We start from the raw sequence: 27,634 nt of genomic DNA on the forward strand, positions 1-27,634 counted from the left end.
CACAGTGAGGGTCATACCACGGCCAGGTGTCTTGGTCAGGGTTTTAAGTGATATGTAGCCAACCATCGATAGATTGAGGCCGGTGTGTGGACAGGGTTGAGAATCATACAGAAAGCTAATTTAAGAGAGTCCATGGGCAAGAATTGAGAATATGAGTGGCCACAATTGGTGAAAATCAGCAACTTGGGTTTAGGCAAGGTTGGAGGACACTGGAGAGGGACCAGGGGGTCACCTAGTGCCAGGGAGTCACACTTCACAAAATCTTCCCATTGGCAGCATCGTCAATCTAATAAGCAGTGGGAACCATAACATGAGACCATAACATGGGTCCACAGGGTTTGTAAGGAGACAGCTAGACGAAAGGGATAAAGGACAAGCCAGGAACTCACTGCCTTTGGGGATCCATACAGGCAGAAAGAGAAGCGAGGCACAGGAAAGAACGCACAACACCACCTTTAATGGAGACAGCTCTGCCTTGTCTTCCCCAGGCACTCCTGATAATGCTCCCTGAGAGGAGAGCGATTGCACAGCTGGATGCCTCCCTTACTCCCGACTACTTCAACACCTTATCCCTTCCTCGCCAGCTGCTGTGATTTCCAGCCCTGAGAAGGATCCCAGGTCAGCACCCAGAAGGGGCAAGAGAATTCCTCAGCTTCCGGGGATAGTTTCTCGCGTGTCGGGGGGCATGGAGATTTAGCATGGACAGAGATGAAGCTATCTTCTATGCTGAGAAAGGAACCGGTTCTAGGGGTGTGGAACGAGCCAGAGGACCGCCTCTCCAGGCCCAGTGCCGGGAGCTTCAAAGAGGACACGATTTGGGAAGTCATGAGGTGTGTTCGTACAGGTTTTCTGGGCTGTGGAAAGTGGTCCTTTTTCCTGGCCCAGATGGAGTGTAAGGAGGAGGATCAGTGTCCGGCCTCGGTTTTGAACACCCCCACGTTCGCCCGAACCCTTTGCAGCCGAGCGCGGTAGCTGCCGGAGACGCTAACGAGCAGCTCGCTCCGCCCTCCCAATCCTGCGTCCGCAGGTGAGTGGTGGGTCGCGGCGTCTGGGCTCTGGCGGGTATTGGGAAACCCCGCGCAGCCCTGGCACCGCTCACCGCTGCTTGCGCTCGGCCTGCTGGAGCCGCCGGGAGAGGTCATCGATGCGCACGTTCTTGAGTTGGAGCAGATGTTCCAGACGCTTCACCTTCATCTGAAGGACCTGGGTGGCGGCGCAGAGACATCAAACCTGAAGGCCTGTTGCTCTGCCAGAGCTTTGCCCCGATAGTGCTTTGCCCCCGAAGGCCTCAAGCTGCCCCATAGGCTTCAGTGTCCCCCTCCTCACCTACCTGTACTGTCTCTTGAGAGGCCAACAGCTCCTGCTCCTTTTCAGCGATCTGGAGGACGAAGTTCGGATCCCCCTGCAGCGCCTGGTTATACCCAGGGGGTCGGGGAGCCAGCGGATGGCCCTCTCTGCAGTGGGTAGCAGCTTAGCAGAGGCCTGGACATCAGACCCCATCTTTCCCTTCTAATACCCGTGGCCAGACCTTCCCTCTTCACTGTTTCCCCACCGAAGCTCCCAGTTCCCAAGGCACTGCCACCTAGTCTGTGTGGGTAAGTTACCAAGCCTGGTGAAGTCCAGCTCTCAGCTTTACCTGAGCTGCTCTCCCAGGGTTGGGGCATCTCCTCGAACCTTCTGGGACAAACCTAAGACAAAGCAAGTGGAGAAGTGACCTTGCTGAAGTCCTGGGGTGACCCTAAAATTGATTAAAGGGACATGGGGGAAACCATCTCACCCATATCCATGTAGCCACTGCTATCCTGAGGAACCAGCTCCTGAAAGAACAGACATGGTCTCCTGTGAACCTGAATTCATCTATCTCCAAGAAGCCCTGTTTCGTTTCCACAACACCATAGGCCCGGTTCTTTTAGATAGGCACCCAGTCTTCCTGTTTATCACCACAGCAGAGCTCTCCACTGTCTGGGGAGCACCCTCCCATACCCCACCCCACCGCCTTGCCCCAACACCAAACTCAACAGCCCCACCTGTAAGGAGCCAACACCCAGCTTCTGGCGCCTCTGCCGCTCCTCCAGGCGCTGCCTCAATGGAATGAGCACTAGCTCCACTACCCCCGGAGAACACTGCGCAATTTTCCGCATCACATCATCTGGGACGGAGAAGTTCAGCTTGTTCAGCACCTTTCTGGGGGGTGAATATGAGATAGGTGGGTCGGGTACTGGGGAAATGGGAAAGAAGTGGACAAAGTACCAGAAGAAGGGCAGACATCTGAAGCCCTCTGCTCCAGTGTTCCAGGTTCTTTGTTTCTATCCAGTTAAAATAATTACTTGATTTTGTTTCTGAATAGATTCTTCTGTTTCCCCTTCCCCGCAGCCTAGATCATAGGAAGTTTTGTTGTTGTTGTTTTGTTCCCTCACCCCCGCTTTGTATTGCTAGGAACCAACCCAGGGATATCTCTCTCTCTCTCTCTCTCTCTCTCTCTCTCTCTCTCTCTGTGTGTGTGTGTGTGTGTGTGTGTGTGTGTGTGTGTGTGCGCACTCGCGCACGCTCATGAGTGCTCTTGAGAACACTAGGCAATCATTCTATTACAGTGTCACATCCCCAGCCAAGGTCATAGGAGGTTAGGGCTGAGCAGCCCTTTCTGGAAAGCAGGCAGGAGCCAGAGTTTACTTCTGCACCCAGGAATTCTACTACCTGTTCAGGTGACCCCAGTTGCTGAGCTTCTGCTGGAGAGAGTTGGCGGGGACATAATTGTGCATCTCCACCATCTTGGGGAAGTAAAACTTGATAAGCTCTGCAACCAGGACTGAAGGAATAGTGTTGGGAACAGATACGGAAGGCAGGAGCATGGGGTCAAGGAAGAAGGGTTAGAGATACAGAAAAGGGAAGGTTCACAGAAAGGAGACAAAGAAAGCCAGATCAATGATCAATTCAAGACCCGTCACTTCTCAGCATATTCCTCAATCTCACATCATAGAAAAACTGAGAGTCTCCAAGAGGGCCCTACAGTATCCTAGGAATTCAAATGAGCACACACACACACACACACACACACACACACACACACACACACCCGTCTCAGACGAATCACAGATTAACAGAGCAGAAAGACATCCTCCTACAGGGCTGGTGGTATAGCTTGATTAGTAGCGTGATCTCTTGAATAGCATGTACAAAGCACTGCACACAATCCCCAGGACCAAAGAGACAGCATGGTAGCACATGCCTGCAATCCTATCACACGGGATGCAGGAAAATAGTTCTGGGCTACACAGCAACTGTGTGTCTTGAAAATGTTCATCTACAAATGCACACAAGACAGAATATATAGACAAACACAACAAGTAAATGCCAAGTACACATGAGTGCACATATAGAACACACACACACATAGAAGTCACATATATGCATAACCACTTCAATTATATACATAGAAATAAAGGGCATTCTGCCTACAGAACTATGCATTTCTTAAATACAGGAGCCTTTCTTGAAAAACAAACACATAACCACGAAAAAAAAAACCCATATACATTCAGGACCAAACATGTCAATACAGAAGAACACAGGCTAGGGATTCAGCCCAGTGGTAGCAAGCTTGTTTAGCATTCACAATGCCCTGGGTTTGACTCCCTAGCACCACACTAAACAATAGGAATAGTGGCGCGATGCCTATAATATCAGAACATAGTAGGCAAACGCAGGAATGTAGTAAAGGTGGGAGAGTCAGGAGTTCAAGATGATCTCATAAAACAACAAAAATTACAAGACAGACTACAGTACGCGGCAATAGGTTCACACATACCCAGACACACAGCTCAGTTTTAAAAGCCCCTAAAGGGAGACACACAGACAAACTCCATGTACACAAGATAGAATGGACATACATTGTTCACACACAAATAGAAGAAACATGCAACTGCACACTTCCACAATTGAAGTCCCAAAATACAGATCCCACCCCGCCCCACTCTACATACACACATAACAAAAAATAGCATGTACACAAATCCATTAACCATAAAAACAATATCTTAAGACACAACAATGCACACCTCCGTCGCTGAAATCCCGGGAGAGGTTCCTCTTGGGTCTGGACAGAGGGATGTTGTCTACCCAGAGGTACAGCTGGTGCAGAGCCTCCTCATCCACGCTGCTTTCCATTAGATCCAGAGCAAGGCCTCACCGTTCCCGACAGAGCCCAGCGCTAGCCCCAGAACCCTTCAAATGCCTCCTCTCGCAATTGCGAGCGTTCAGATAGGTGTTTGGGTCCTTATTCCGCACAGACTCAAATCCCATCTGGGAGCAGCCATATTGTTTTCCGAAACCATAGCAACCGTCGCTACTTGCCTAGAAACAGAGACTTCTGGGAGTTGTAGTTTTTCTATGTTACCGTCCCCCGGGCCCAGGCTTTGAAAAGGCAGTTAGCTTTATTTATATCTTCCTTTCTCCCCAAGAAGGCATCACCTATCTGCCCACACCACCTCCTGCACAATCACTGAACCATTCTGTGCTTTGTGAAAACCTACTATGCCCCCAGAACCCATTCCTTTTCTGTGTCATTTATCAGCTCTAAAGGAAGTAGCGTGGCAGCATCACCAGACAAGTCTAGGTTGGGGTGGAAGGTGGGAGTGGACAGCGCAGAGCTCTGCTAATCTGATACATACGGAGATAGTGTGATAAGTTGTCTATTTTGAAATTATTGGTTTATCTCCTTATGTGTATGGGTGTTCTAGCTGTATTGATAAATGTGTACCGTGTGTACCTGGTGCACGCAAAGGACAGGTGTTGGATCCCCCTGGGACTGGCTTTACAGATGGTGATGAGCCACCATTGCAGGTGCTAGGAACCAAACCTGGATCGTCTGGAAGCACAGCCAGTACTCTTAACCACTAAACCATCTCTCCCGCCCGATAAGTGGTTTATCAGCGTTTCCTCTATAACTCTCTCCCTGTAAGCTCTGTCGGCCTAGGGTCATTAGCATTTCCTCATCTCAGCAATGTGTTCTACTGGACCTTTCAACATGTAACGCAGACTCCCGGGGAGAGCAGACCAAGGCCATTTTCTTAGGGAAGGTCATTTAATTCCTTAACCCTATTTCCTTTGTAAAATGGAAACCGTTTTCATCTACTTGTCCCAAAGGTGTACTTGCAAAGTAATTTACAAAATAGGAATAAAAGTATAAGTATTTTGAATTTGTATGGGTTTAGGGGATTGCAAGATGGCCGTACACTGAAAGCAAGAGCTTCTACAGACACTGGCATGCCCTGGTCTCCCTCTTAAGGCTAGTCGGGATTGGAAACTGATTTCTGCAGGAATACAAACTACTAAAGGGATACTTCTAGAGCCTGCCTGAGGAGAAAGCTTGCTTCCAATAGATTAATAATGTGGCACTGGGCACATTACTGAACCTCTGCCTCTGTTTGTCTTGGCTTTTGTTACCTCATATGGGCACCTGAGTGTTTGACACTTAGCACAGAAAAAGAGCATTAGCTTGTGTTAAATCAGAGTCCAGTAAGAGATTCTTGTTGGAAGGAGACTGATCCAAGGGATTTGACTTGGTACTTGAGATAAAGGACCTGGATTAGCCAGGGCATCTAGAGAAAAGGCCACTGGTCCCTCCTACTTACTGAAGAGTAAGCCCATTGGGTAGCCTAGACTTTCTGGTCCTCTCCTCTAGAATTCCAACTAGAGGAAGGAGTGATGTCAAATGGAATCCCAACTCCTTTGTTTGACTTTGTTTCAAAACTTTCAAGGGAAGTGTGGCTCAGCAGTGAGACACCTGCCTAGGCTGCTATAGGCCCTAGTTCCTCCCTACCTTGATACAAATAAAAACAAAGTTTGCATTTAAAAAAAAAAACCTAATTTTCAAGGGAAGTAATCCCATAGTGCCAGAAATACAAAAGACTCAACCCTTTCTGGCCAGCCTTTCTGGCCCGCACCTAAGGCAAACAAGGCACAAAGGGTGACTTGGATATCCCCCACCCCCTTACATTCCAGGGTAGGGAGAACTTGGTGGCTGGGGTATGCTGGGATTGGGAATTTACCAGAGGTAATATGCCAGCCCTAGTCAAGGTGGGAAAACCGGTTTGGTGCTGAGAGTTACCTACCCTGATCAAGCCTTTCCTTGGCTGGAACTTGAAGGCCTCAGTAAGGAAGAGCCATGAAGGGAGGTGCTAGGTACTGAAAGAAGGGTATGCTTTCACCTTTGGACTAGCGTGGGGGAAGTGGCCTTGCACAGTGAGCTACCAATTCATGGGGCTGCAATCTGTTTCCCAGAACCTGTCACTGTCCTGTGGCTAACGGGCTTGAAAATGTCAATCACTTGAAAGGCCTGAAGAACTCCCTCTCTGAAAGTAAAGCAAGGGTGCCTTATATGTACCTCCAACCCCATCCTGGCTCACAGTGGTCCCGAAGTTGTTCTCATTCCTGCTCCACTCCTACAGGACTCTAACTAGCTTTGGTGGGTTGGGTCATCAGCTGCTCTGCCCCAAGAGACGGCTGGCCCTATCTCCTGCCCCACTCAGAGCTTCTCACTAACAAAGTTTAAGGTTAAGTTTCCTCAAAAGATGTAACACTCTCCTTCCCCAGAATTCTGTAACATTTAGATGTGGGTGTCACCCACTGCCTGCCACTCACCCCAGCCACATCCACCTGCTCAAACCTTGCTTCCATGCCCCACTACAGCAAGAACCAAGAGGAACCTGGAAAGGATGTGTCCCCCAAGATAGACGCAAGCCCAGACCATGAAGGATGCATCCTTGGCTGTTAAAACATTCACTCCCACAAAAGGGGAGTGGACAGATTTATTGAATTCAAACTGGGAAAGGAGCACCTGGATGGCTGGACTCTGGGCCCAGCCCCAGGCCCCTCTGCCCAGGATGGGGGCCTGCAGAGGATGAGGCACAAAGGCCTGCAGCTACCCAGATTGGAGGTGCCTGCTGTCACTCACTCCCCTGGAGGGCCTCTTGGAAACCTCCAATCTGGAAAGAAAACCAAGGGCCAAAGACTGGGCCAGAGAAAGGGATCTGGGGAGGTGGAAGGCAGGCAGAGGCAGGCTCAGGAGCCTGCCCTAAGTTACACTGTGCTTCTTTAGATAACCTAGAGATGCAGGAGGGGGGCTGCTAGTTTTGTGGGGGCCTAGGCTAGACCTTCCTCTGGAGCCCTTTCCAGAATGGCTTTGGGATCCCCCGACCAAAGACCTGGTTGGGTGGCAGGGGGAGAGGCACTCTCTGGCCAAGAGCTTCCAGGACCCAACCCTGGCTGCTGCTGTAGTCTAGCCCACTGATGGCATGGTGTGGTAGCACCAGACAGCTCCCCACCCATCCAGTGCCCTGAGCCCAGGGACTAATGGGGAGGAAAGAGGATTCTGAGAAAGAGGCAATAGCAGTGAGGCGGACCTCAGCCCCTGGGCCTGTCTCGGAGCCTGGAGCCTGGAGCCTGGCGAAGCATTACTGAAAGCCCTGGGTTTCTCCAGCCATCTCCAGCAGCTGCCCAGAGTTCTCTGCCTTGGGCAGGTGACACCCATCTGGGCTGGAGCACAGCTATGTCCAGGAGCTCAGCTTTGATGTCCAAGACCCCGAACTCCCGCCTGCCTGGCATGGTTCTTCCTAGTCACATGGACCAGATCATGTTCCAAATGAAGGATGTGACTCTGCACTCGGTCATCAATGGGAAAGGAGGTCAGGTACCTCTTGACCATGGCAAAGTAAGCCATGGCCTCCCCAAAGCTGGGTACAGGGACCTCATCACCATCCTCATCATCATCCTCATCTTCTTCATCCTCCTCATCCTCCTCTTCATCTTCCTCCTCTTCATCACTGTCTGAGTCAGAGTCTTCTCCTCCTTCCAGGAAATGGAGGGTGGGGCACTGGGCCTCTTCCTGGACACTATAACCCCCAAAACCACCGCTGGCCTCCACTACTCCCTGGGCCCAGTCTTCAGCCTCTAAACCCTCAGAGGAGCTTTCTTCCTCCTCCTCTTCATCACTATCATCAACCTCACCCTCCTCTTCTACCTCCTCCTCTTCTTCTCCTACCTCCTCTCCTTCCCCTCCTTCTTCCTCCTCCCCTTCTTCTTCCTCTTCCTCCTCCTCTTCCCCTTCACCCTCCTCTTCTTCCTCCTCCTCCTCTTCTTCCTCCTCCTCCTCTTCCTCTCCCTCACTCTTGAAGGAAGTGGTGATAGTGGCATTAAGGCCACCTCCAAAACCAGCCTCACGAAAGCAAGTTGCTATGTCCGAGGGCTCCACTGCCTGCCAGGCCGCAGCCACAAAGTGCAGGGCCTCCACTAGGCCCAGTTGCAAGCCTGAGGGATCCTGGCCCTCGAGTGCTGCCATGGCCTTGAGCAACATGGCCTGTCGGTAGTGGCCCTTCACCTGTTGGACTACTCCTCGCTCCAATGGATGCACGGTGCCAGGAGGGAAGAAGGCCAGCTGCACATGCCGCAGGCCCGAGGTGTCCAAGGACTGAGCAGCCAGACGGCCAGCCAGCAGAAGGACCCGACGAGATTCTGCAGCCATTCGAGTGTCCAGAGCTTTCAAGTACTTGGCCAGCGCCTGGGTGGTGACTCCACCCTTCGAGTTGGCAGTGTAGTCACAGGGCAGACCACCTTGGCCTGCACGGGGCTTGGCAGACTTGCCTGCGACCAGTGGAGGAAGCTTCTCGCTGCCATCGGCATTGGCGCATAGCAAAACGCTAAGGCGCTGGGTGGCCTGGCGCGCCGGTCCATCACCTCCCCAGAGCCCTGAGGCCTGGTCCGACAGAAAGTCGTACCACAGACTGGTCTCGGTGGCGCTGAACACGTCCTGCGAGGCGTAGCCCTCAGCCACCGACGGCGGCTGCTCCTCCCGAGTGCGCCAGCTGGGTGTGCTCCCACCACTGCCCTCCGAGGGCACCGTGGCTGGGCCAGCAGGTGCCGCTGGGGCCCGAGGGGCAGAGCTTCGCGCCCGGGAACGGGTCACGCCGCTGCAGGCCACTACGCCGTGGCGCCTGCGGAAGCGATCCAGCCAGCCGTTGGAAGCAGTGAAGTCGTCCATGCCCAGCTCCTCCGCTATCCGCAGCGCCTTCTCTTTCAGGATGATGCCCTTGACCGGCAGGCCGGCGGCGCGGATCTGCTGGAACCAAGCGATGAGAAGCCCCTCCAGCTTGTCGTACGGGGACAGCTTGTTGGTCTTGCGGCAGGTGGAGGCCACTCCGTACTTGCGCTCCGACGCCAGGATGGCGCGCTTGTTTTTCAGGATGGTGCTCAGCGTGGACGGCGGGATGTTGAAGCGCCGCGCAATCTCGCCCTTGCGTAGGTCCGGGTTCTCCTCCACCTCCTGGATGATCCGCGACTTCTCCCGGAACGTCAGCTGCCGCCGCTTGGGGCCCATCCCGGCGCGCCCTCCGCCCCGGGGCCCGGCACCGCCGTCGCCGCCCCGGGGCGGGGGGCCCGGGCCCGCGGCGGGGGGCACCTGGCGGCCTCTCCGCGCGCCCCGCCCGAGACAAAGCGGCTCGCGGGGCGGCGGCGGGCGGTGGCGAGCGGCGCGGGAGGCGCGGGCGGCAGGACGTGCCCAGCGGGGAGCGCGGCGCGGCGCGGGGCGGAGCGCGCGCGGGATCTCGCGGGAAGCGGGGGGACGCTGGGCGCCGCCTCCCCGACCCCGCGCCGCTGCCGGGACCCGCCGCCGGGGGCGCTGAGGCCCGGTCGGTGCGCCTCGGCCACGCGCCGGAAAGGTCATTGGCGGAGACAAAACGCACTCAGGCACCTGGACAGATGCACAGGGACGTTTTGGTGCTCTAGCTTCTGCTCTGTCCTCCAGAGGCGGCTAGCTGGCATCAGGCTGCTTAGACTGCGTTTTAATTGGCTGGCGTCGAGCGATTAGGATTTTTCGCTGTGTGTAAATGCAACTGTCAGTATGCTTCTTTTTAAAATAATTGTCTTTATTGCATATGTATGTCTGTCTGCGAGTAGGCGCTCCTGCGTGCAGATGCCCAACGGGACCAGAAGAGGGCGTCAGACGGGAGTGAGATTGCAGGTAATTATGAATTGCAAAGTGAGTGCTGGGATCCAAACTGATTCTTTGTGAGAGCAGCCAGTGCACTTAAGTGCTGCACCTTCTCCTCAGACACCTAACCTGAACTTTAATGGCATATATTGTTCCAAATGTGAAAAGGCCAATCTGTGGTTATACAGCTTATTGTAAAGACACCATAGCATTTAAATCCATTTGATGGCGCTAACGACATTTTAAAAATTCTAGCAATCCAGCTCTGTGTGGTGGACCATGCCTTAATCCCAGCATGAGGGAGGCAGAGGCATGTGAATCTCTGTGAGATCGAGGCCAGCCTGGTCTACAGAGCCAGCTCCAGGGCTGTTTGTTATGCAGAATAACACTTTCTTGAAAAACAAAAATAAACAAATCTAGTCATTCAAATCCATAAACACTATTAACATCTGGGTGTTATTGTCCCCCCCCCCCATGAAAGTAGCCATAACTAAAACTACAGAAATATGTATGTACATATACATCTGTACAAATAAATCTTAAAACTTCTCCCTGTAGCACCAAACACATGAAAGTGATGAACCCTCAAGGTGTCACATTGTTGTGTTTTGCTTGCCTGTTTTTTATTTTTTGTTTAGTTTTGTTTGAGTAGTCTCATTATGTAGCCTTGGCCGGCCTGGAACTCTGTATAGACCAGTTTGGTCTCAAACTCATGAAGATTCACCTGCTTCCCCCCTCCCACAGGACTAAAGCATGTACTACCACACCAGACAACCCAAGAAACATGTGCACACACACGTGCGTGCCACACACACAGCCCTACAAAAAGAAAACTCAAAACAAACAAGCAAAAGACCAGTAAGACAAAAAATGCCCCAAAAGTCTCCAAAAATACCATTGAGTTCATTCTGTGTTGGCCAACTCCACCTAGGCATGGGATTTGCTCTTGGTGACACTCCATGGGAGAAACTGATTGTCCCTTTGCCAGTGGGTATCAGTTGCAGATAGCATCTTGGTTTGGGGTGGGACACTTTGACCACTTCCCTTTGAGTGCTGGGACCTGGTCTGTCTTGAACCTGTGCAGGCCTTGTGCATACTGCTGTAGTCTCTGTGAGTTCATATGTGTATCAGTCCTGCTGTGTGTGGAAGTCACTATTTCTGGGGAATTATCTATTAAAAATCATTTTACCTCCTTCTTGGCATTGATCCCTGAGCCCTTTGGTGAGGGTTTTGATCAAAACATTCTATTTAGGAGTTGCCATGTTTTTAAAAGTCTTGGTTCGGTTCTCAGCTCCGGAAAAAAAGAAAATTAAAAAAAAAAAAGTCTTGGAAGAGTAGCATCCAGGATGACAGGCTGAGGAGCTGGGGTAGACAAAGCTTTAGGTCAAGAAACAAAGAGGACCAAGCCCTGGGAGCTTTAAGGGAAGCACTTCCGAGTGAAGGGCTCTAGAAATTACCAACACACTTAGGAGGAACTGATAAAGACAGAACCAGAAATCAGATCAGTGTTGTATTCTGCAAGGCCAGAGAAGAGAATATCCGTGTATATATTGGATCCTGAGATTCTCTGTCTTCGTCCACATTTCTTCCACTGGTCTTTTCCCTTCTACATGTGCCATAAGTATCAAACTTAGGGCCTCGTGCTTGCCAATCATAGGCTCTACTCCCAACCATATCATCCTGATGGTTAGGAACTCCACTTTAGCCAAGCAATGGTACCACAGACCTTAAATCTCAGCACTTGGGAGACAGAAGCAAGTGAGTCTCTGTGAGTTCAAGGCCAGCCTGGTCTACACAGTGCTAGGACCACACAAAGAAACCCTGTCTCAAAAAAAAAAAAAAAAAAAGCAAACTAAAAACCCTACATGTGCTCTGAATATAAAGTCTTTGATAGGTGTATTTTAAATGTTTCCCTTAAATTGCCACGGGCCTCTTAGCTTAGAAAACGATTTAGAGACCACTTGTTTTTCCAAGTTTATGAGATTACTTGTAATCTCCAAGTAGGCAGCTCTGACTACACTTTGCTATATTGCTTCTGTTTTTGTATCTTACACAGAAGCCTTTCCCACCCAAGATATATTTAAAAAATTCTTCTAAACTGGGTGTAGTGGCACACACCTTTAATTCCAGCACTCAGGAGGCAAATTACTGAAGCCTGTCTTGTCTACAGGGCAAGTTCCAGGACAGCAAGGGCTACATAGAGAAACAGTGACTTGGGAAAACAAAGACAAAAGCATTCTTCTAAAACAATCTGGATTGTTGTTGTTGTTGTTGTTGTTGTTGTTGTTGTTGTTGTTGTGTGGTTTGGTTTGGGGATTGTTTGTTTGTTTGTTTGTTTGTTTAGAGACAAGGGCTCACTATGAAGACCTGGCTGTCCTGCAACTCTGCATAGAGCAAGCAGTCTTGTATGGATTCACAGAGACGAGTGCTAGAGTCTGGTGCCACCACGCCTGGCTTTGGTTTTGTTTGTTTTTTTTGGGGGGGGGGATATGAGACTCACTATATAGCCCAAGGTACCCTCAGTCTTGTTATTCTCCAGTCTTAGCCTCCCAGGGGACAAATATTCTTTGTTTGCTTGCTTAGATTTACTCATTTTATATGTATTGCCTTAGTCGTAAGCATCCTCTTGCTGTGAAAAGACACGGTGACCTTGGGGACTTGCTTGCACTTTCAGAGGTTTAATTCACTGCATAGGGCCATGCAGACAGACACTGTGCAGGAGAAGTAACTGAGAGTTCTACAGACAGCAGGAAGAGAGAGAGAGCCACTAGGCCTGGCTTGGGATTTTGAAACCTCAAAGCCCACTCCCCGTGATGCATGTCCTTTAATAAAGGCCACATCTTCTCCAATTAATAGTGCCATCCTATGCATTCAGGTATGTAAGCCAGCTTATGGGTGTCATTCTCTTATTCAAATCGCCATATGTATGAATGCTTTGATCACATATGTCTGTGCACCAAGCCTAGTTGTCTGTAGAAGTCAGAAAAGAGCATTGGATCCCCCAGGATGAGAGTTACACACAGTTGTGAACTGCCATATGGATATTGGGAATCAAACCTGAGTCTTACGGAAGAGTTCAAGTGCTCTTTAACTACAGGGATGTCTCTCCATCCCCTACACATACAACTCAGGACCGCCTGCCTAGGAGTGATGTCACCCACAATAGGCTGGGCCCTCCCACGTCAGTCATTAATCAAGAAAATGCCCCACAGACTTGCCTCCAGGTCAGTCTGCTGGAGACGTACTCTCAATTGAGGCTTCTGTTAATCCCAAAGATTGGAGAAGAAAAACCAGTGAACCAAATCATCATGGCCAAATTAATTAAAGCAAGCACTTACTTAAAGAAAGCTTTTCTAGTCTGCACAAAGGCTGCCTCCCTCTAAGGTGGGGCTTAAGAGGTCAGCATTGGATGTGAGGAAGACAAGGCTTTATAGCTCAGGGGTAGGTGTTTCCAATGGGAGGTTTGGTGGGCAGAATAGATGAGGTTACAGGAGTAGAACACAAACTCAAGTTATTCCTAATGACCTTCTAAAACAAATACATGGTTGCAAGATGGGCATTATAAAGTAGTCAAAACAACTGGTAGTCATAAGTGGTCAAGTAATCTTTAAAACAAAGGTAGGGTTGCAAGATGGTCCTAACTGTTTGAAACAGGGACACGATCGCCATTCCTGGAACAGGCAGCACAGAGCCATTGGTAGGTAAGGTTATGGTGGGGTATAGCCCAATCCTTGAGAAGCAGAGGCTTAGTCATAAACAAGAATAAACCTAGTTTGTCTTTACTATAAAATGCTGTTTAAGCCTTAGGCTTGCCTAAAGCTGGTTCTTGTTTCCTCTCCCCAGAAGACTCTAGTTTGTGTCAAGTTGACAAAAAACTAACCAGCACAGTAATACTTTTAGTATATTAGATTAAATACAATACTAAAATTAAAATATAAAACTTACTATCCTTACCGCATTTATTTATATTTTTGCTGTGTTATGAGCAGATGCCAGAAACCAGGCCTTTGCATATGCTAGGCAAATGGTCTGCCCCTGAGACACACCTCAGACCCTTTTCTATTTTTGTTGGTAGTACTTTGGGGTTGTTTGTTTGTGACAGGCTCTCACTCTACAGCCTAGGCTGGCCTCAAACTGTCACTGATCCTCTTTCCTCACTCCTCCTCCGTAAGTTGACAGAGTACAGGACTGAGGTTAGCTTCCCTTTTGCTTTTTGAACGTGGCTACTAAGGAATCTTTAATTCTGTTTGTGGCCGCCATGCGCGTCTGCCACCATGCTTCCTTTGGCTAAATATGAATCATCTTCAGGAGGTGATACAAGAAATTTCTCACAGTGCTGTTTCTGAAGATTTAGGGGTGGGGCTGTCTTTTGTATCATAAGATGTTGTTCTTTGAGGTTTTAGTGGCACAAAAATTTAACATGTCACACCTATGGAAAAAAAAAAAAAGGTGTGTGTTGGGGGACTAGTAGAGGAAACACCGTTCCTAAAAAGGCCCTGGAGAGATGGCTCTAGGTTAATAACACTGCCTGCTCTTGTAGAGGACCCAGGTTTGACTCCCAGCACCCACATTGCAGCTCACAACCCTCTGTTTCAGGGGATCTGAAGTCCTCTTCTGTCCTGCACAGGCACCAAGCAGGCAAATGGTGCACACACAGGCAAAGCGCCTGTGACATAAAACTCTGCGGGCTGCACCGTGAGATTTTTAACCTGCGGGCAGTGGCACTCCATGCCTGAAATTCCCAACACTCAGGAATCAAAAACAGCCCAGTCACCATAAAGTTGAAGCCAGCTTGCTCTACACACAGAGTCAGAAGCCAGCCAGGTTTACATAATATAGCACTCCTCTTCCTAATCTCAAAAAAGAGCAAATTTTTAATTGGATATTTTATTTATTTACATTTCAAAGATTATCCCCTTTCCCAGTTTCCCCTGTGTAAACCCCCTATCATACCCCCCTACCCCTGCTTCTATGAGGGTGCTCCTCCCACTCACCTACCCTTCCACTCCCACCTCACTGCCTTAGCATTCCTCTACACTGGAACATCAAGCCTTCATAGGACCCAAGCCACCCCTCCCATTGATGCCAGATAAGGCCCCTTTCGCTCCTTCGTCCTTCCCCTAACTCCTCTATTGGGGTCCCTGTGATCAGTCCAATGGTTGGCTTTGAGCATCAGCATCTGTATTGGTCAGGATCTGGTAGAGCCTCTCAGAAAATAACTGTATCAGGCTGTCAGCAAGCACTTCTCGGCATCAGCAGTAGTGTCTGGGTTTGGTGTCTGCAGATGGGATGGATCTCCAGGTGGGACAGTCTCTGGGTGGCCTTCAATCTCTAAGAGCAATTTGTTGTTTTAGTTGAGTATGTATTTTATGATCTAAGTGGAAAAGTGAGGTTCAGGAGGGTGTGAGTGGGTGTCAGTTGCCGTGGAAAGGACATCTCTCTCCTCCACTGGGACAAGGAGAACCTTTCAGTTGTGGAACTTCATGAGATTCAAGTGATCAAAACTCAACACAGCATGGCTCCTCCTCACCCCAAACAGTGTGTGAGCTGAGATGCAGGTTGAGGGAAACCAGCTATGTTGGTTTTGAAAATATACTCCTTGGAGCAATTTTATTTCAGGTCTTTGGAATGGAAGGCCATGTGGGGACACATTTCTCTCCTGGTCCTGGCACTAAGGTCTTGACTTATGACTGGAATAAGAAATGGGTCCCCAGTAGCAGTATATAAGTTCCTGACATACCACAGGAACTGGGCAAAATGTTGAAAGAAAAAAGTGGTCAGGTCGTGGTTCCTACCTCGGGCACTCCACTCAGGTGTGTCTAGTGTCCTCCTTTATTCACAGCTGAACCTCTTAGACTCTATCCCTACCCTTAGTTACCCCTTTGCCATTCTTACCTGGTGGGCCTAGGGTGGTGGTTAAAATAGCAAAGGCAGGTGTTCAAGGCTGCTCTCAGCTCCTAGATCCTATACTGCACCCCATGACCGTCCCAGAAGCCACACCCTCACTGGGGAATTTGAAAAAGTTCCCAACTACTTACTAGGTCCTTCCCAGCTCATTCCAGGAAAACAGACTCTCGCCTGCAAGGTGATTAGATCGTTAGAAAACGCTCATTGTAAACTAATAGCAAATTCAGCCTCTTTTACTTTCAAAGAAACACTATGGTGCTATTAACCCCAAATTAGCCAAGCCATAGTGGGTGTGAGATTCTTCCCTTACTGGGTTCTCTGGCTGCTCCCAACTGCCTGCTGCAGAAATCATTGCGTAAATCTAAACGTTTAATTCTCAGGGGTTATAGGGGAGACTATTGGGCTTAGCTCAGTGAGGCAGTTCCTCTGTGCCTCGCAAAGCGCCGCGGTTGAATGACTGCAGCTGCTCTCTGCGGCCTAGGGGCGTTGACAGGGAGGCTGCAGGATCAGAGGAGCCCGGGAGGGTGCATCTTCGTCTCCGCCATTCAACCAAACCCGTGACCTTAAACGAGTCACGGAACTTTTCAACGCTCGGTCTGTAAACCGGACAGGGAACGCAGAGCTCACAGCAAACTTGGCAAACGTCCTAGGCTCAAGCAGAGTGTAGCACCGACCCTTACCGGTGACCGTGCACTGATGGTAAACGTCGAGGGCTCCTTACGAGGCCACCCTAAGTGATGGCTACTCCTTCTGAGGTTATGTACCTCCAAACCCTGTCCCATGAGGCAATATCCTGGAGACCAGGATTCTCGTGTCAAAGGGAGCGGAGGGTATGTGTGGAACAGGGGGTTAACCCAACTCCCTGAGTCACCCACCCTAAGAAGCCAAGCCGGCAGAAGTAGCTGGTCCAGCCTCAGCCCAAGCCACCAGCGCCCCGCCCTTGGTCCCGCCCTCCCGGAACCGGCGCCCCCATTGGTGGCGTCTGGCGGCGCTGCCGCTGTTATTTTTCGAATATATAAGGAGGTGGAGGTGGCAGCTGCCCAGCTCGCGTCTTCCCCTCCCTTCCTCCCCACATCCCTCTCCTCACTCCCAGGCCCACTGCTCTTCCTCCCTCCCTCCCCTCCCTCCTTCCCCTTACCCCAGGCTCACTCTCGGAGCCTAGCCATCTGGGTCGGCGTCTGCTGGCCGCTGTACTTGTGGCCCTCTAGCTAGCCTTTGCCCGCCCCGCCACCATGGAGGTACCCCCGCAGAAGTCTGCGCCGGGCTCAGCTCTCAGTACTGCCCGCGTGCTGGGTGGCATTCAGCGGCCGCGCCACCTCTCAGGCTTTGGGTTTGGGTCTGATGGCTTGCTGGGGTCTCCAGAGCGTGCGGCTTCCTCCTCTCCGGTTACCACTCTTACCCAGACCATGTACAACCTCGCAGGGCTCGGCAGGTAGGATGCCCCAAGGGCACTGGGTGTGGTGGGATGGGAGGCCGGGACCAGGAGACACTAGGCACCAGAGCCACGGAGTGCAGCACACCGACGCCTTTAGCCTTGTTTCAGTGACATGGGACCAGTGTGCTGAGTCAGAAGCTATGCGACTTACACCCTCCAGATGACTGGCCGTCTAAGGATCATTTACCTCACTGCTCCTTCATTGTGCCTCCTGCACACTGTTCTTAGGCAGAGGATCATGAGGTTGGCCTAGAAGTGGGTCTTAAAAGGCTGCGCCCTGCTCTTTGAAAATATCTCACCTACTCCCCTAAGGCTTAAACTGAAAAAAGACGGGCCACCTCCTTAACCTGTGGGGTCCCAGCTGGGTGGTCGGTCCAGCTGCAGCAGAGAGCCGGGTCTTGCTTAGCCTTTGCCTCCTGGGAAATGCTGGCGAGGTGAGGATGTGCCCAGCAGGAGAAGGTTCTCCAGAGCTTCTGGGCTGTCTCCTGCCCATCCTTCTCACTCTTCCAGACACTTAGAAGGGTCTTTCCTGAACCAGTCAACGCAGAGAAGACCCTCTCGGGCCTCAGTAGAATGAAATGCTTTGACTTGAGATACAGGCTAGTTCTAGGATCACCTCTCAGTGACAGATAGATGGGCCCTTCATAGTTGGGGAATTCATGGGAGCATGGGCTGACCAGCTTCCAAATCCAACATTAATTTCTTTTTCTCCTCCTCTGTGCCTCTTTCTCCTTTCCTAGCGAGACCCCAAAAACTCAAGTAGGAAGCCTGTCGTTCCAGAACAGGCTGACAGACCTGTCCCTGTCCAGACGTACCTCTGAGTGCTCCCTGTCATCTGAGTCCTCAGAATCTTCTGATGCAGGTAAGGCCCAGGGCCCGTAGTGGGGGTACACACACCACCACCACCACCACCACCACCACCAAAAGAGATCAGGGAACTTTCTGGACCTTCTAAATTCTCTGCCCATGAGATAGATCCCGGTCCTTTCCACAGAATCATCCCCCAGCTTGCCTTCAAAACTATGAAGCAAACAAACCTCTGGTGGGTCTTACCACACCCAGCCTAAACTGGGAGTCTGGGGAAGGACGACTCTTGGTAGGAGATGGTATCTTACTTATTTGAAACCTAGCGGTAAAGCCACTGAACTACAGCTCCACCCAGACAGCACTTGGTACCAAAAGCCTGTCCTTGTGAAGCATTCTCTTAAGCTGTAGCCTTTTCTCCTTAGAAAACCATTATCTTTTCCAAGTTGTTTTAAACCAGCTTAAGAAAAATGCTTAGAAAGCACTAAAAAATAAATAAATAAAACAAAAAAGTGCAGATACGTTTCCCATAGTAAATAGAGAATGTAGCCCCTCGTCCTATGGGGGCAGTGTCCCATTAAAGTATGCCTTGATCTCAAAGAGAAAGAGGTTTCTTTTCCCTTTCTTGGGGAAAAAGTAAGCAGGAAAGGCTGCTACCTGCAAGCCAAGGTGCTCTGTCCCACCAGGTCTCTGCATGGACTCCCCTAGCCCTATGGACCCACAGACAGCAGAGCGCACGTGAGTAGAGGGGGAGGAGTCCTTCCACTGAGGACTTGGCACCTGCCCTTGAGGACTGATCTTTCTTTAATGTGTTTTTAATTATGTGTTATATGGTTTTCTACATGGGGATATGTGCGTGTAAGCGTGTTGTCCTATAGCGGTCAGAGAGGGCCTTGGAACACTTAGAGCTAGAATTCCAGGCTGTCGTGAGTTGCCATATGTGGGTGCTGGGTACTGAACTCAGGTCCTCTGCAAGAATAACAAATACTCTTCGTCACTGAGCCATCTCTCCAGCCCCCAGTATCCTGCTTAAGAAAGGGAAACCAAATAATAGGCAGGTTCCTCAGGATCCCCATTGCGAGGGGTTGGTTTCTTCCTAAGTCTTAAGAATTGGCTCCTTATTCAGAGAAGGCCTGATACCATAGAAACCAGAGGAACGTGGGCTCAGGACCACAGGTCACAGGAACAATGGCCTCTGGGAAAGTATACTCCAATATTAGTCCAGCTAACATTGTCATTCAGAAAAACAATGCCCCTCATGTTCCCACTTTTCTTTTTCTCCTGTATACATTTTTTTGTACATGTAACATTTTTTTCAAACTTAAAAATATGGTCCTGGGGTTGGGGATTTAGCTCAGTGGTAGAGCGCTCGCCTAGCAAGCGCAAGGCCCTGAGTTCGGTCCCCAGCTCCAAAAAAAAAAGAAAAAAAATATGGTCCTGTTGGGTGTGGTGGCCCAACACTCTGGAAGATCAGACAGAAAGATAGGCAGTTCAAGGCCAACCGAGGCCAAACAAAAATTGCATTTGCAGACTGGCCTGGCTCATCAGCAGCTCCCAGTTTTCCCTGACACTTGGTGCTTTTGGCTGACCCTTGACCAGACCCTTTGCAACAGGGAATGGAGAGGAGAAAGCTGGTCTTTGCTGTGAGCAGACTCCTCCTCCTTGGCTGTGGCACAATAGAGCCTTGTAGAGCACACCTGTTCCCATCCAGCTGTGGAGTAGCTGTCAGTCATTAGGAGGAACAGCTGGGCATTGCCAGTCACAGCTTTTGGTTTAGGGCGGGGGTTACTATTTCCCCCTGATGTCTTTGATCAGACTGTGCTGGTCTCAAGGTTTATTCACAAACAGGAAATCGAGAGTTGGGTGGGGATGGGAGGAGTGTACGTTGTTTTTTAGCGACAACACAGATAGATCCCTCACCCCTGAGGCCCAGCTACAAATGATGCCAGGTTGATTGCACACAGGCCTCTCTGAGGGTCACTTGGACACTAAGTGCCTCTCCAGTTAGTCTGCACTTACTTTTGACTATTTACAGCTTCTCAGAAAGAAGCTGGGGTGTACGTGTGTGTGTGTGTGTGTGTGTGTGTGTGTGTGTGTGTGTGTGTGTGTTAAGCTCCACATGACAGGTGCTCCAGCAACATTGGAAGGCAGGGCCTGTATGTAGAAGTTGACGCTTCAGCCTCAAATGGAGCATCTGTTGGAATTCCTTGCTGGCTGGCCTCTTCTAAGACAGAAGGAGGGGGTGGAACAGAGGTTGGGTCTTAGAAAATTCCATAGGAGGGAGGAGAGAATGTAACCCTGTATACTTGTCACTAAAGGGTCTGCTGGGCTGATCCAGAAAAATCACCAAAGCAGCCCCTGTCCAGGGAGCCAGGCCAGTGGCTAGCAGAAAGGGAAACCCAGCATTGCTGGCATCCACCCCCAGGGTCACCTATATTACAGGGTACCTTCAGCCTGTTGTCTGGGATGGATCAATGCCTTTCATGGTGGCCATATGGCCCCAGTAATGTAATTTGCATACAGGTGGAAGGCCTGTGCTTGTGTGTGCAGGCTGGCGAGACTGTTGCCTTGGTGATGTCTTAATGACCCTGTGACCTGCCCCAGCTGTCTCCATCACTGCCTTTCTCTGGGCCTGCTTTTCATTCACAGCAGCCTTTACAATTCCAGGCTGCCTCAAACCCTTCCTCCTTGGTCCCTGGTCCCACCAACAGTGCACTATTTTCTACTCTCCCCTCCTAGAGCCTGACCACAGGCCCTCATCCTTGCCCTTGTTGCTGGCCCTATGGGCATGAGCCAGGCTTGGGCCTGAGGCTTGGGGTAGATGTTGGGCTACTGGGAAAATGGGTCATTTCTGCTCTCTCCTAGGTTTGAACAGGCCATTCAGGCAGCCAGTCGGGTCATTCAAAAGTGAGTCTTCCCTTCCTTCCTTACCCACCTCCTGCTGTCTTGTGTGGTGTGGATGTCATGGGTGCAAGGGAATCCTGCCTGCTTTGAGTCACTGGCCTCTGATTTCACAGCTCTGAACTGTTTTTTTTTTGTTTTTGTTTTTGTTTTGTTTTGTTTTGTTTTGCAGTGAGCAATTTACCATAAAACGCTTCCGGTCTTTGCCAGTGAGTATCTTCTGAGGCCTGACAGGGAGCTTATTGGGGGTACCTGAGAGATGTGTTTGAACTAGCCAGGCATTCCCGGACTGGTTGGGGGAGATGGGATTTCATCTGGGGGGGGGGGGGGCTGAAGAGTCGGACGGAGCAAGGTAGCAGAAGGTATCCTGGGTGATACCTGGAATGCAGCCTTTAGTAATCACTGCCCTGTCTGGTTCCCTAGGTGAGGCTGCTGGGACATAGTCCTGTGCTACAGAACATCACCAACTCCCAAGCACTGGACAGCTGGGAGAAAGATGAAGCAGGCTACAGAGCTGCCAGTAGTCCTGGGGAGGACAAAGAGAACGTGCGCTTCCAGAGACCGGGATGGAGGATCTCCAGGGAGAGAAGGGTACACTGGGTTTGTCCTGATAGCTCCTCTCCAATCTTGCCCACAGGATGGATATATCTTCAAGATGCCACAGAAGCTCCCTCATTCCAGCTCTGCCCGAGCTTTGGCAGAGTGGGCCAGCCGCAGAGAGGCCTTTACCCAGAGGCCCAGCTCAGCCCCTGACTTGATGGTACATAGGAGAATAGGGCCAAGGAACAGCTCTGGGGAAAGGTGGTGGCTGCAGACATGGCTCAGTGGTTAAAGGCACTGGTTGCTCTTCCAGAGGTTCAATTCCCAGCTCCCAACCCACCTCATGACCCTCTATAATTCCAGTCCCGGATGACCTAATACCCACTTCTGGCTTCTGTGGTCACTGGTTGCAAATGGCACACAGACATATGTGCAGGCAGAATACCCATACACATAAAATAAAGTTAAAAATTAAAAAAATACCTGGGTGTGGTTGTGTATGCCTTTAATCCCTTCACTTGGGAGGCAGAAACAAGGGAATTTCTGAGTTCAAGGCTAGCTTGGTCTACAGAGTGAGTTCTAGGACAGCCAGGGCTACACAGAGAAACCCTGTCTTGAAAAGAGTCAAATAAGTAAATATAAAAGCTATAAAATATTTTATTTATATATAAATATGTTTGTATATTTATAATATAAAAAATAAAAATATAAATAAATAAAAGCTAAAACACTTTTTAAAGAGACAGTAGGAGAAGACTCCTTCCCCACAAACCGCCTGGGTACTGCAGACTTTTCCTCAGAAGGAGTGACAGGTCCCCACCTGAGTGTTCTGTGCTTGCCATTTGGACAGTGTCTTACCACTGACGGGAAGATGGACGTGGAGGAGGCGAGCCCTGTGGCACAGTCTTCCTCCTTGACTCCTGTCGAAAGGGCTTGTGAAGAAGATGACGGATTTGTGGACATCCTAGAGAGTGATTTAAAGGTAAACAGCCTTGGTCCACAAGGCCCCTACTTGCTCCCTGCTTGGATAGTCCAGACTATCAGCCAGACTCCAACCTCACCCAATGTCAGAAGAATTTGAGGGAACTGATATTGGCCAATCAGAAGACCAGGTGGGCTGGTGCTGCAGAGGAATGGAGGCTAGGCATGATGAAGGTACTTCTGGGTCAGGGCAAGCCCAGCGGCAGCAGCAGCTGGTGTTTGTACAGCTCTTTTTGTGTGTGTGTTGGGGGTGGGGTGGGGCAGTGTTGCTGCCATAGTCAGCAGGGCTGGGGACAACCAGTGTTTCTTTGGGAGTAAGCAAGAGAAGACTCTCCACCATTTACTCCATGCTTGAGTTTGTGATTCTGTCCTTACTGCTTTGACCTCAGGATGATGATATGGTCCCCGCAGGCATGGAGAACCTCATTAGTGCTCCACTGGTCAAAAAGCTGGATAAGGAAGAGGAACAGGTGATGCCCAGTAGTGCCCCCTCGGAGCTAAGGGGACATGGGGTGGAGGGACCAGGCTCTGACTCCTGCCATGTTACCTTTGCCAGGATCTCATCATGTTCAGCAAGTGCCAGCGGCTTTTCCGCTCTCCATCCATGCCGTGCAGTGTGATCCGGCCCATCCTCAAGAGGCTAGAGCGGCCCCACGACAGGGACGTGCCTGTCCTGAGCAAGCGCAGGAAGAGTGGGACACCCCTGGAAGAGCAGCAGCTTGAAGAACCCGTTAGTTCCGCCCTCTGGGGGGCTGGGCTGCTCACCTGGGGTGTGTTTGGGCTGCAGATGCTCTGGGTGTCCTCTCCTGGGCAAAGGTGCAGCAGTGGGTAGTGTGCAGCTGGTTGTTTAGGTGGCAGGGGAAGGAGGTCTCAACCAAACAGCACTGAGAGGCAGTCTCTTCCCTCACCCTGGCCTCCGTCTGCCTTACTTTCCAGAAGGCCCGGGTCTTCCGCTCAAAGTCCCTGTGTCACGAGATTGAGAGCATCCTGGACAGTGACCACCGTGGCCTGATTGGAGATTACTCTAAGGTAGCATTCTAGGGCTTCAGGAGGCTTCTTTCACCCGCTCTGGAGCCCTAATGCAGGACCCATCTGTCCCCAGAGGTCCCCCCTTCCCTCTGTGTCTTTTCATTCTTGTTCTCATGCAGACTCTTCCCTCTGGGTCCCCTTCCGATGCCACCTCAAATCTGTCCAGGCATCTCATCCTCGAAAAACATTTCCAAATCAATCTCTGGTATGCAATCTCCTGCCTCAGCCTTCGGCTTTCAAACCCAAGAGCAGGAAGCAAGAAGGTCTAGGGCTTTTCCTTCCTCTTTTACCCTCAGAAGGTTGTTCCCTGGGTGCAGGCCCCCAGAGGTTTCACTCAGCTGAATCTGAAGGCTGAGGCCGGTGTTGCCTCTGTCCTTCCAGTCTCTGTGTCTCAATGTGTTTCCCTGACTCTGCCTCATCCCTCCCTTCAGGCCTTCCTCCTGCAGACTGTGGATGGCAAACACCAAGACCTCAAGTACATCTCACCAGAAACTGTAAGCAGGGTTGAGCCACTCTCCAGGTGCATTGGGGACCACCTTCTCTTGGCTCTTGTCTTCCTCTGGGGATGGGCTGCATGTATAGACTATCGGAAGAGAGAGGGAAAACCTTGACTACAGTCTCACCTGCTGGCACCAACCCTGATGGCCTCCTACAGATGGTGGCCCTGTTGACAGGCAAGTTCAGCAACATCGTGGAGAAGTTTGTAATTGTGGACTGCAGATACCCCTATGAGTATGAAGGCGGGCATATCAAGGTGAGACGGGTGCTGGTAAGGCCAGGCCCTCCATTCAGATTCCTTGCCGAGAAGATGAATAGCCTTCCATGGTGAATTTCCTATGGGGAGGATTTCTGCTCAGCAAGAGGTGGGGTTACTTACCTGGGAACTGAACAAGAAGGGCCATGGTGCAGGCTTCAGCTTGACCCCCAGATCCTCTGACAGAATGCTGTGAACTTGCCCCTGGAACCGGATGCCGAGACCTTTCTGCTGAAGCATCCCATCACGCCTTGTAACCTGGACAAGAGAATCATCCTCATTTTCCACTGTGAATTCTCATCTGAGCGTGGACCACGGATGTGAGTCCTAGCTCTGTCCCATCCTTGTGGTCAGTGGCCAGCCGGGGCCCACCCTCGGCTTTCTTTGCCTGGTACTGAGTGCCAGAGCATCTTGCTGCATGTGATAGTTTAGAGCTGACCTCAGCTCTCCTGTTGTAGACGACGTATCTTACCATTGTCTTCCTTCCACCCACATCATCAGACCGTCTTCGGTCCGTTGCTGCATACCCACAAAACGTAGTGCCAAGTACAGTAGCATCCTTAAAATCTGAGGATACTGTGACACTCAAGCACTTGGAACCCTGCTACTGTGCTGACGACCACTGGGGTCCATTGCTTTCCTTCAGCCGTCTTTCCTCTGTCCCGGTGTTCATGGTTATTCTTCTGCCTCCTGGTCCAGGGTGGCCACCAGCTCCACCTGGCAGCTGTTAGCATCTGTCTCAGCGGACCAGAATCTCCTTCCCATTCCCTATACACGAACTTCACCCCTCTAGCACAGGGTTCCAGTTTTCTCATATGATTCTTGCTGGGCAATGGACCAGTCACGGAGCTTCACTTTTTTGATCTTTCCGATCCTCCCTTCCCATCTTCCCTTGAGTCCTTACCACCTCTGATCCAGGAGACCCTGGAGTATATGTGGTTTTTCTATGTTGCTGTACCCAGTGTCTGCTACCTAGTAACCAGTCTTGCCTAGCAGGTGACATGCCTGTGCTGAGAAGTCTGTGCACGTGGGGGCTCTTAATGCAGTGTGTACAGGGCATGGTCTCTTTCCGGCATGCGACCTGCCCTGAACCACCTCCCATGATACTCCAGGTGCCGCTTCATCAGGGAACGGGACCGTGCAGCTAACGACTATCCCAGCCTGTACTACCCTGAGATGTACATCCTCAAAGGCGGCTACAAGGAGTTCTTCCCGCAGCATCCGGTACCATGGGTGGGATGGTCACAGCTCTCCCATCGTGGACTGTAGGAACAGGACCCAACTAGGCTATAGGCCCTACCCATACCCCCACCCCCAGCCCCCAGAACTTACTCTTTCTCCCATACTGATGGACTCTTCTCATCTTCTCATCCCCTAGAACTTTTGTGAGCCCCAGGACTACCGACCCATGAACCATGCAGCTTTCCGGGATGAGCTGAGGAACTTCCGCCTCAAGACACGCAGCTGGGCTGGGGAACGGAGCAGGAGGGAACTCTGTAGCAGGCTGCAAGACCAGTGACGAGCCAGCCTCAGTCCTGCCACCATCCTTACCTCAGGAGGCTTGCGAGCCAGTGGGTCCCATGGGCCTATGCGGCCACCTACTTGCTAGAGGCCTCAGGTGCTATAGGGGGTTGGGGGGATGGTGTGGTGTCACATCTGTCTGTCCCTGTCCTCAATTTTCCTGTCTCACTCCACTAATTTTCTGTATCTTGGTACTGATCCCATCTTAAAGAGCTGAACCAATGGGTGAATACCAGCTAAGAGGAAGTCCTTTGTGTTCAATGAGAGCCCTTTTACAATCTCCTTTTTCCTTGTTTGTGTTGACTCCTTGTCTTACCCCTTCGCAGGGAGAGCCTCAGCCCTTTAAGATGAGCACAGTAGCTTCTTGGGTAGCCTGGATGCAGGACGCTACACTGCTGCACAGGGCTGTGTCTGCTCTCCTCTCCTGGCCTCTGCACAGATTCCTCCATTGGAAGCATAAGTGCTTACTTTTCCTGTTGTCGTCTTACCCATAGCTTTCATTTTCGTCTGTCTCACTTAGCGTGTCCCAGGACACACTGACAGCTGGGGAGGCTCCCTTGTACAGCTGGGGACTAGAGATTCAAATATCATGTACTCATTAGGCTTGGCTTTTGTTAGCCCACAAAGGGATCTTTTCCTTTAAGACCCCCAGAGCTAGAGCAAAGGCCTGATTCAGGAGCCTCTGGGAGCCCCATCCTCACTGCTGTGAACCCTAGAGCCTCGCTGGTCAGCACTTGTTGCTGGGCAATGAACCAGTCACTGAGCTTCACTTTTTGGTCCTTCTCTGTCCCTCCCTGTCCCTCTCTGTCCTTCTTTCCATATCTGGTCCTGAGTATGCATGGTTTTTCCGTGTTGCTGTACTAGTGACAGAGTCTAGGCCCTTTGTTGGATGGTCATGGATGCACAGTGCCTTGTACACATGTATGCACACAAATCGAGTGAAGTATTTTGGTAAGCATGATGGCCTATGGCAGGAGTGTGTGTGTGTGTGTGTGTGTGTGTGTGTGTGTGTGTGTGTGTGTACAAAGTCTTTACACTTAGCATTTGGAAATATTAAAGAAATATTGTCATAGGGGAGGGAGGAAGAAGCAACTTTTGGGTTCAGAATCTACATATGAAAAGGTCATGCTGGAAGGCCCCCAATGCATCCTCTGTTGGGGCCTTGGTTCAATAAAGCACTGAGCAAGTTGAATAATCTGTTCGTTTATGCGGAGCTGCTGACCAGGCCATAGCAGACTGGATGGTAGGATGGGGGTGAAGACAGACCAGTGGAGGTAGAAAGACTCTCTGGAGGAGAGGGACCTTATACCTCATGCTCTCTTCTCAAGTTTTCCCTGCTCTCTGGTTTTTTTGAAATAGAGGAAAGGGTCCTCTTCCTATGTAGCTCAGAGTGGTGTCAAACTTGTGGCTGTTGTCTTGACCTCCTTGACGCTGGGGTTGTAATCATGCACCACTGCTCCTAGCTGGTGAGTCTCATGCATGGCTCTCCTGCTAGGGCTTTGGATCTCCCTTCCCCTCCCCTTCCCCGTCCCTCTCTCCCTGAGCTACCCAAGCTCTCCCTGAGCTTACCCTTCTCCAAGCTTGCTCTTAGTAGTAAGAGTGATTTTTATCACACCTCAAGGAATTGCCAGTGGTTTCCATTGTCCTCAGGCTAAACTGCAAGGATTATGCCATAGTCCTTAAAATGTAGGCCTTCCCCAGCTGTGTTTCCTCAGAAGAGCAAAAAGAGCCAATCCAAATGAACCAAGCTTCTCAAGAAAAAAAAAATAATGAAACTGGG

General features: G+C 50.7%; 3 protein-coding genes and 1 long non-coding RNA gene across 11 annotated transcripts; 1 reads left to right on the forward strand and 3 right to left on the reverse strand.

The window, feature by feature from the left end:
* Positions 1-437: 437 nt before the first annotated feature.
* Positions 438-6,521, reverse strand: Spef1 (sperm flagellar 1). Of its 4 annotated transcripts, none has more exons than XM_006235033.5 (8): positions 4,056-6,521; positions 2,695-2,806; positions 2,028-2,184; positions 1,778-1,817; positions 1,637-1,688; positions 1,331-1,454; positions 1,100-1,203; positions 438-876 (listed from the first exon to the last, which is right to left on the reverse strand). In XM_006235033.5, exons 1-8 carry the CDS (start codon positions 4,162-4,164, stop codon positions 567-569), a joined length of 1,008 nt encoding a protein of 335 aa, XP_006235095.1. In that variant the 5' UTR covers positions 4,165-6,521; the 3' UTR covers positions 438-566. The 4 variants fall into 4 exon arrangements, 3 of the variants coding, with proteins under 3 accessions (XP_006235095.1, XP_038960938.1, NP_001034113.2); XR_005501882.2 differs by having other exon boundaries at positions 738-876; positions 1,331-1,378; XM_039105010.2 differs by having other exon boundaries at positions 438-1,203; positions 1,331-1,378.
* Positions 6,522-6,761: 240 nt separating this feature from the next.
* On the reverse strand, positions 6,762-9,555 carry Cenpb (centromere protein B). The gene has a single exon (NM_001399319.1). The coding sequence runs from the start codon at positions 9,368-9,370 to the stop codon at positions 7,559-7,561; it is 1,812 nt and encodes a 603-aa protein (NP_001386248.1). The 5' UTR covers positions 9,371-9,555; the 3' UTR covers positions 6,762-7,558.
* A 5,444-nt stretch (positions 9,556-14,999) lies between these two features.
* Positions 15,000-16,792, reverse strand: LOC134486156 (uncharacterized). Its single transcript, XR_010064902.1, has 3 exons — positions 16,570-16,792; positions 16,021-16,060; positions 15,000-15,313 (listed from the first exon to the last, which is right to left on the reverse strand). It is a non-coding gene; the product is annotated as an uncharacterized LOC134486156 (long non-coding RNA).
* A 114-nt stretch (positions 16,793-16,906) lies between these two features.
* Cdc25b (cell division cycle 25B) lies at positions 16,907-27,046 on the forward strand. 5 transcript variants are annotated; one of them, NM_133572.2, is made up of 16 exons: positions 16,932-17,321; positions 18,065-18,186; positions 18,815-18,866; positions 20,994-21,035; positions 21,202-21,238; positions 21,453-21,575; positions 21,667-21,789; positions 22,420-22,551; positions 22,940-23,020; positions 23,107-23,280; positions 23,487-23,579; positions 24,011-24,073; positions 24,235-24,333; positions 24,520-24,653; positions 25,446-25,557; positions 25,712-27,046. In NM_133572.2, exons 1-16 carry the CDS (start codon positions 17,122-17,124, stop codon positions 25,850-25,852), a joined length of 1,728 nt encoding a protein of 575 aa, NP_598256.2. In that variant the 5' UTR covers positions 16,932-17,121; the 3' UTR covers positions 25,853-27,046. The 5 variants fall into 5 exon arrangements, with proteins under 5 accessions (XP_038960121.1, XP_063139110.1, NP_598256.2 ...); XM_039104193.2 differs by lacking the exon at positions 20,994-21,035 and having other exon boundaries at positions 16,907-17,321; NM_001389213.1 differs by lacking the exon at positions 21,667-21,789 and having other exon boundaries at positions 21,453-21,620.
* The last annotated feature ends 588 nt before the right edge of the window (positions 27,047-27,634 follow it).

The sequence above is a fragment of the Rattus norvegicus genome, chromosome 3, assembly GCF_036323735.1.
Source record: "Rattus norvegicus strain BN/NHsdMcwi chromosome 3, GRCr8, whole genome shotgun sequence".
Lineage (NCBI taxonomy): Eukaryota > Metazoa > Chordata > Mammalia > Rodentia > Muridae > Rattus > Rattus norvegicus.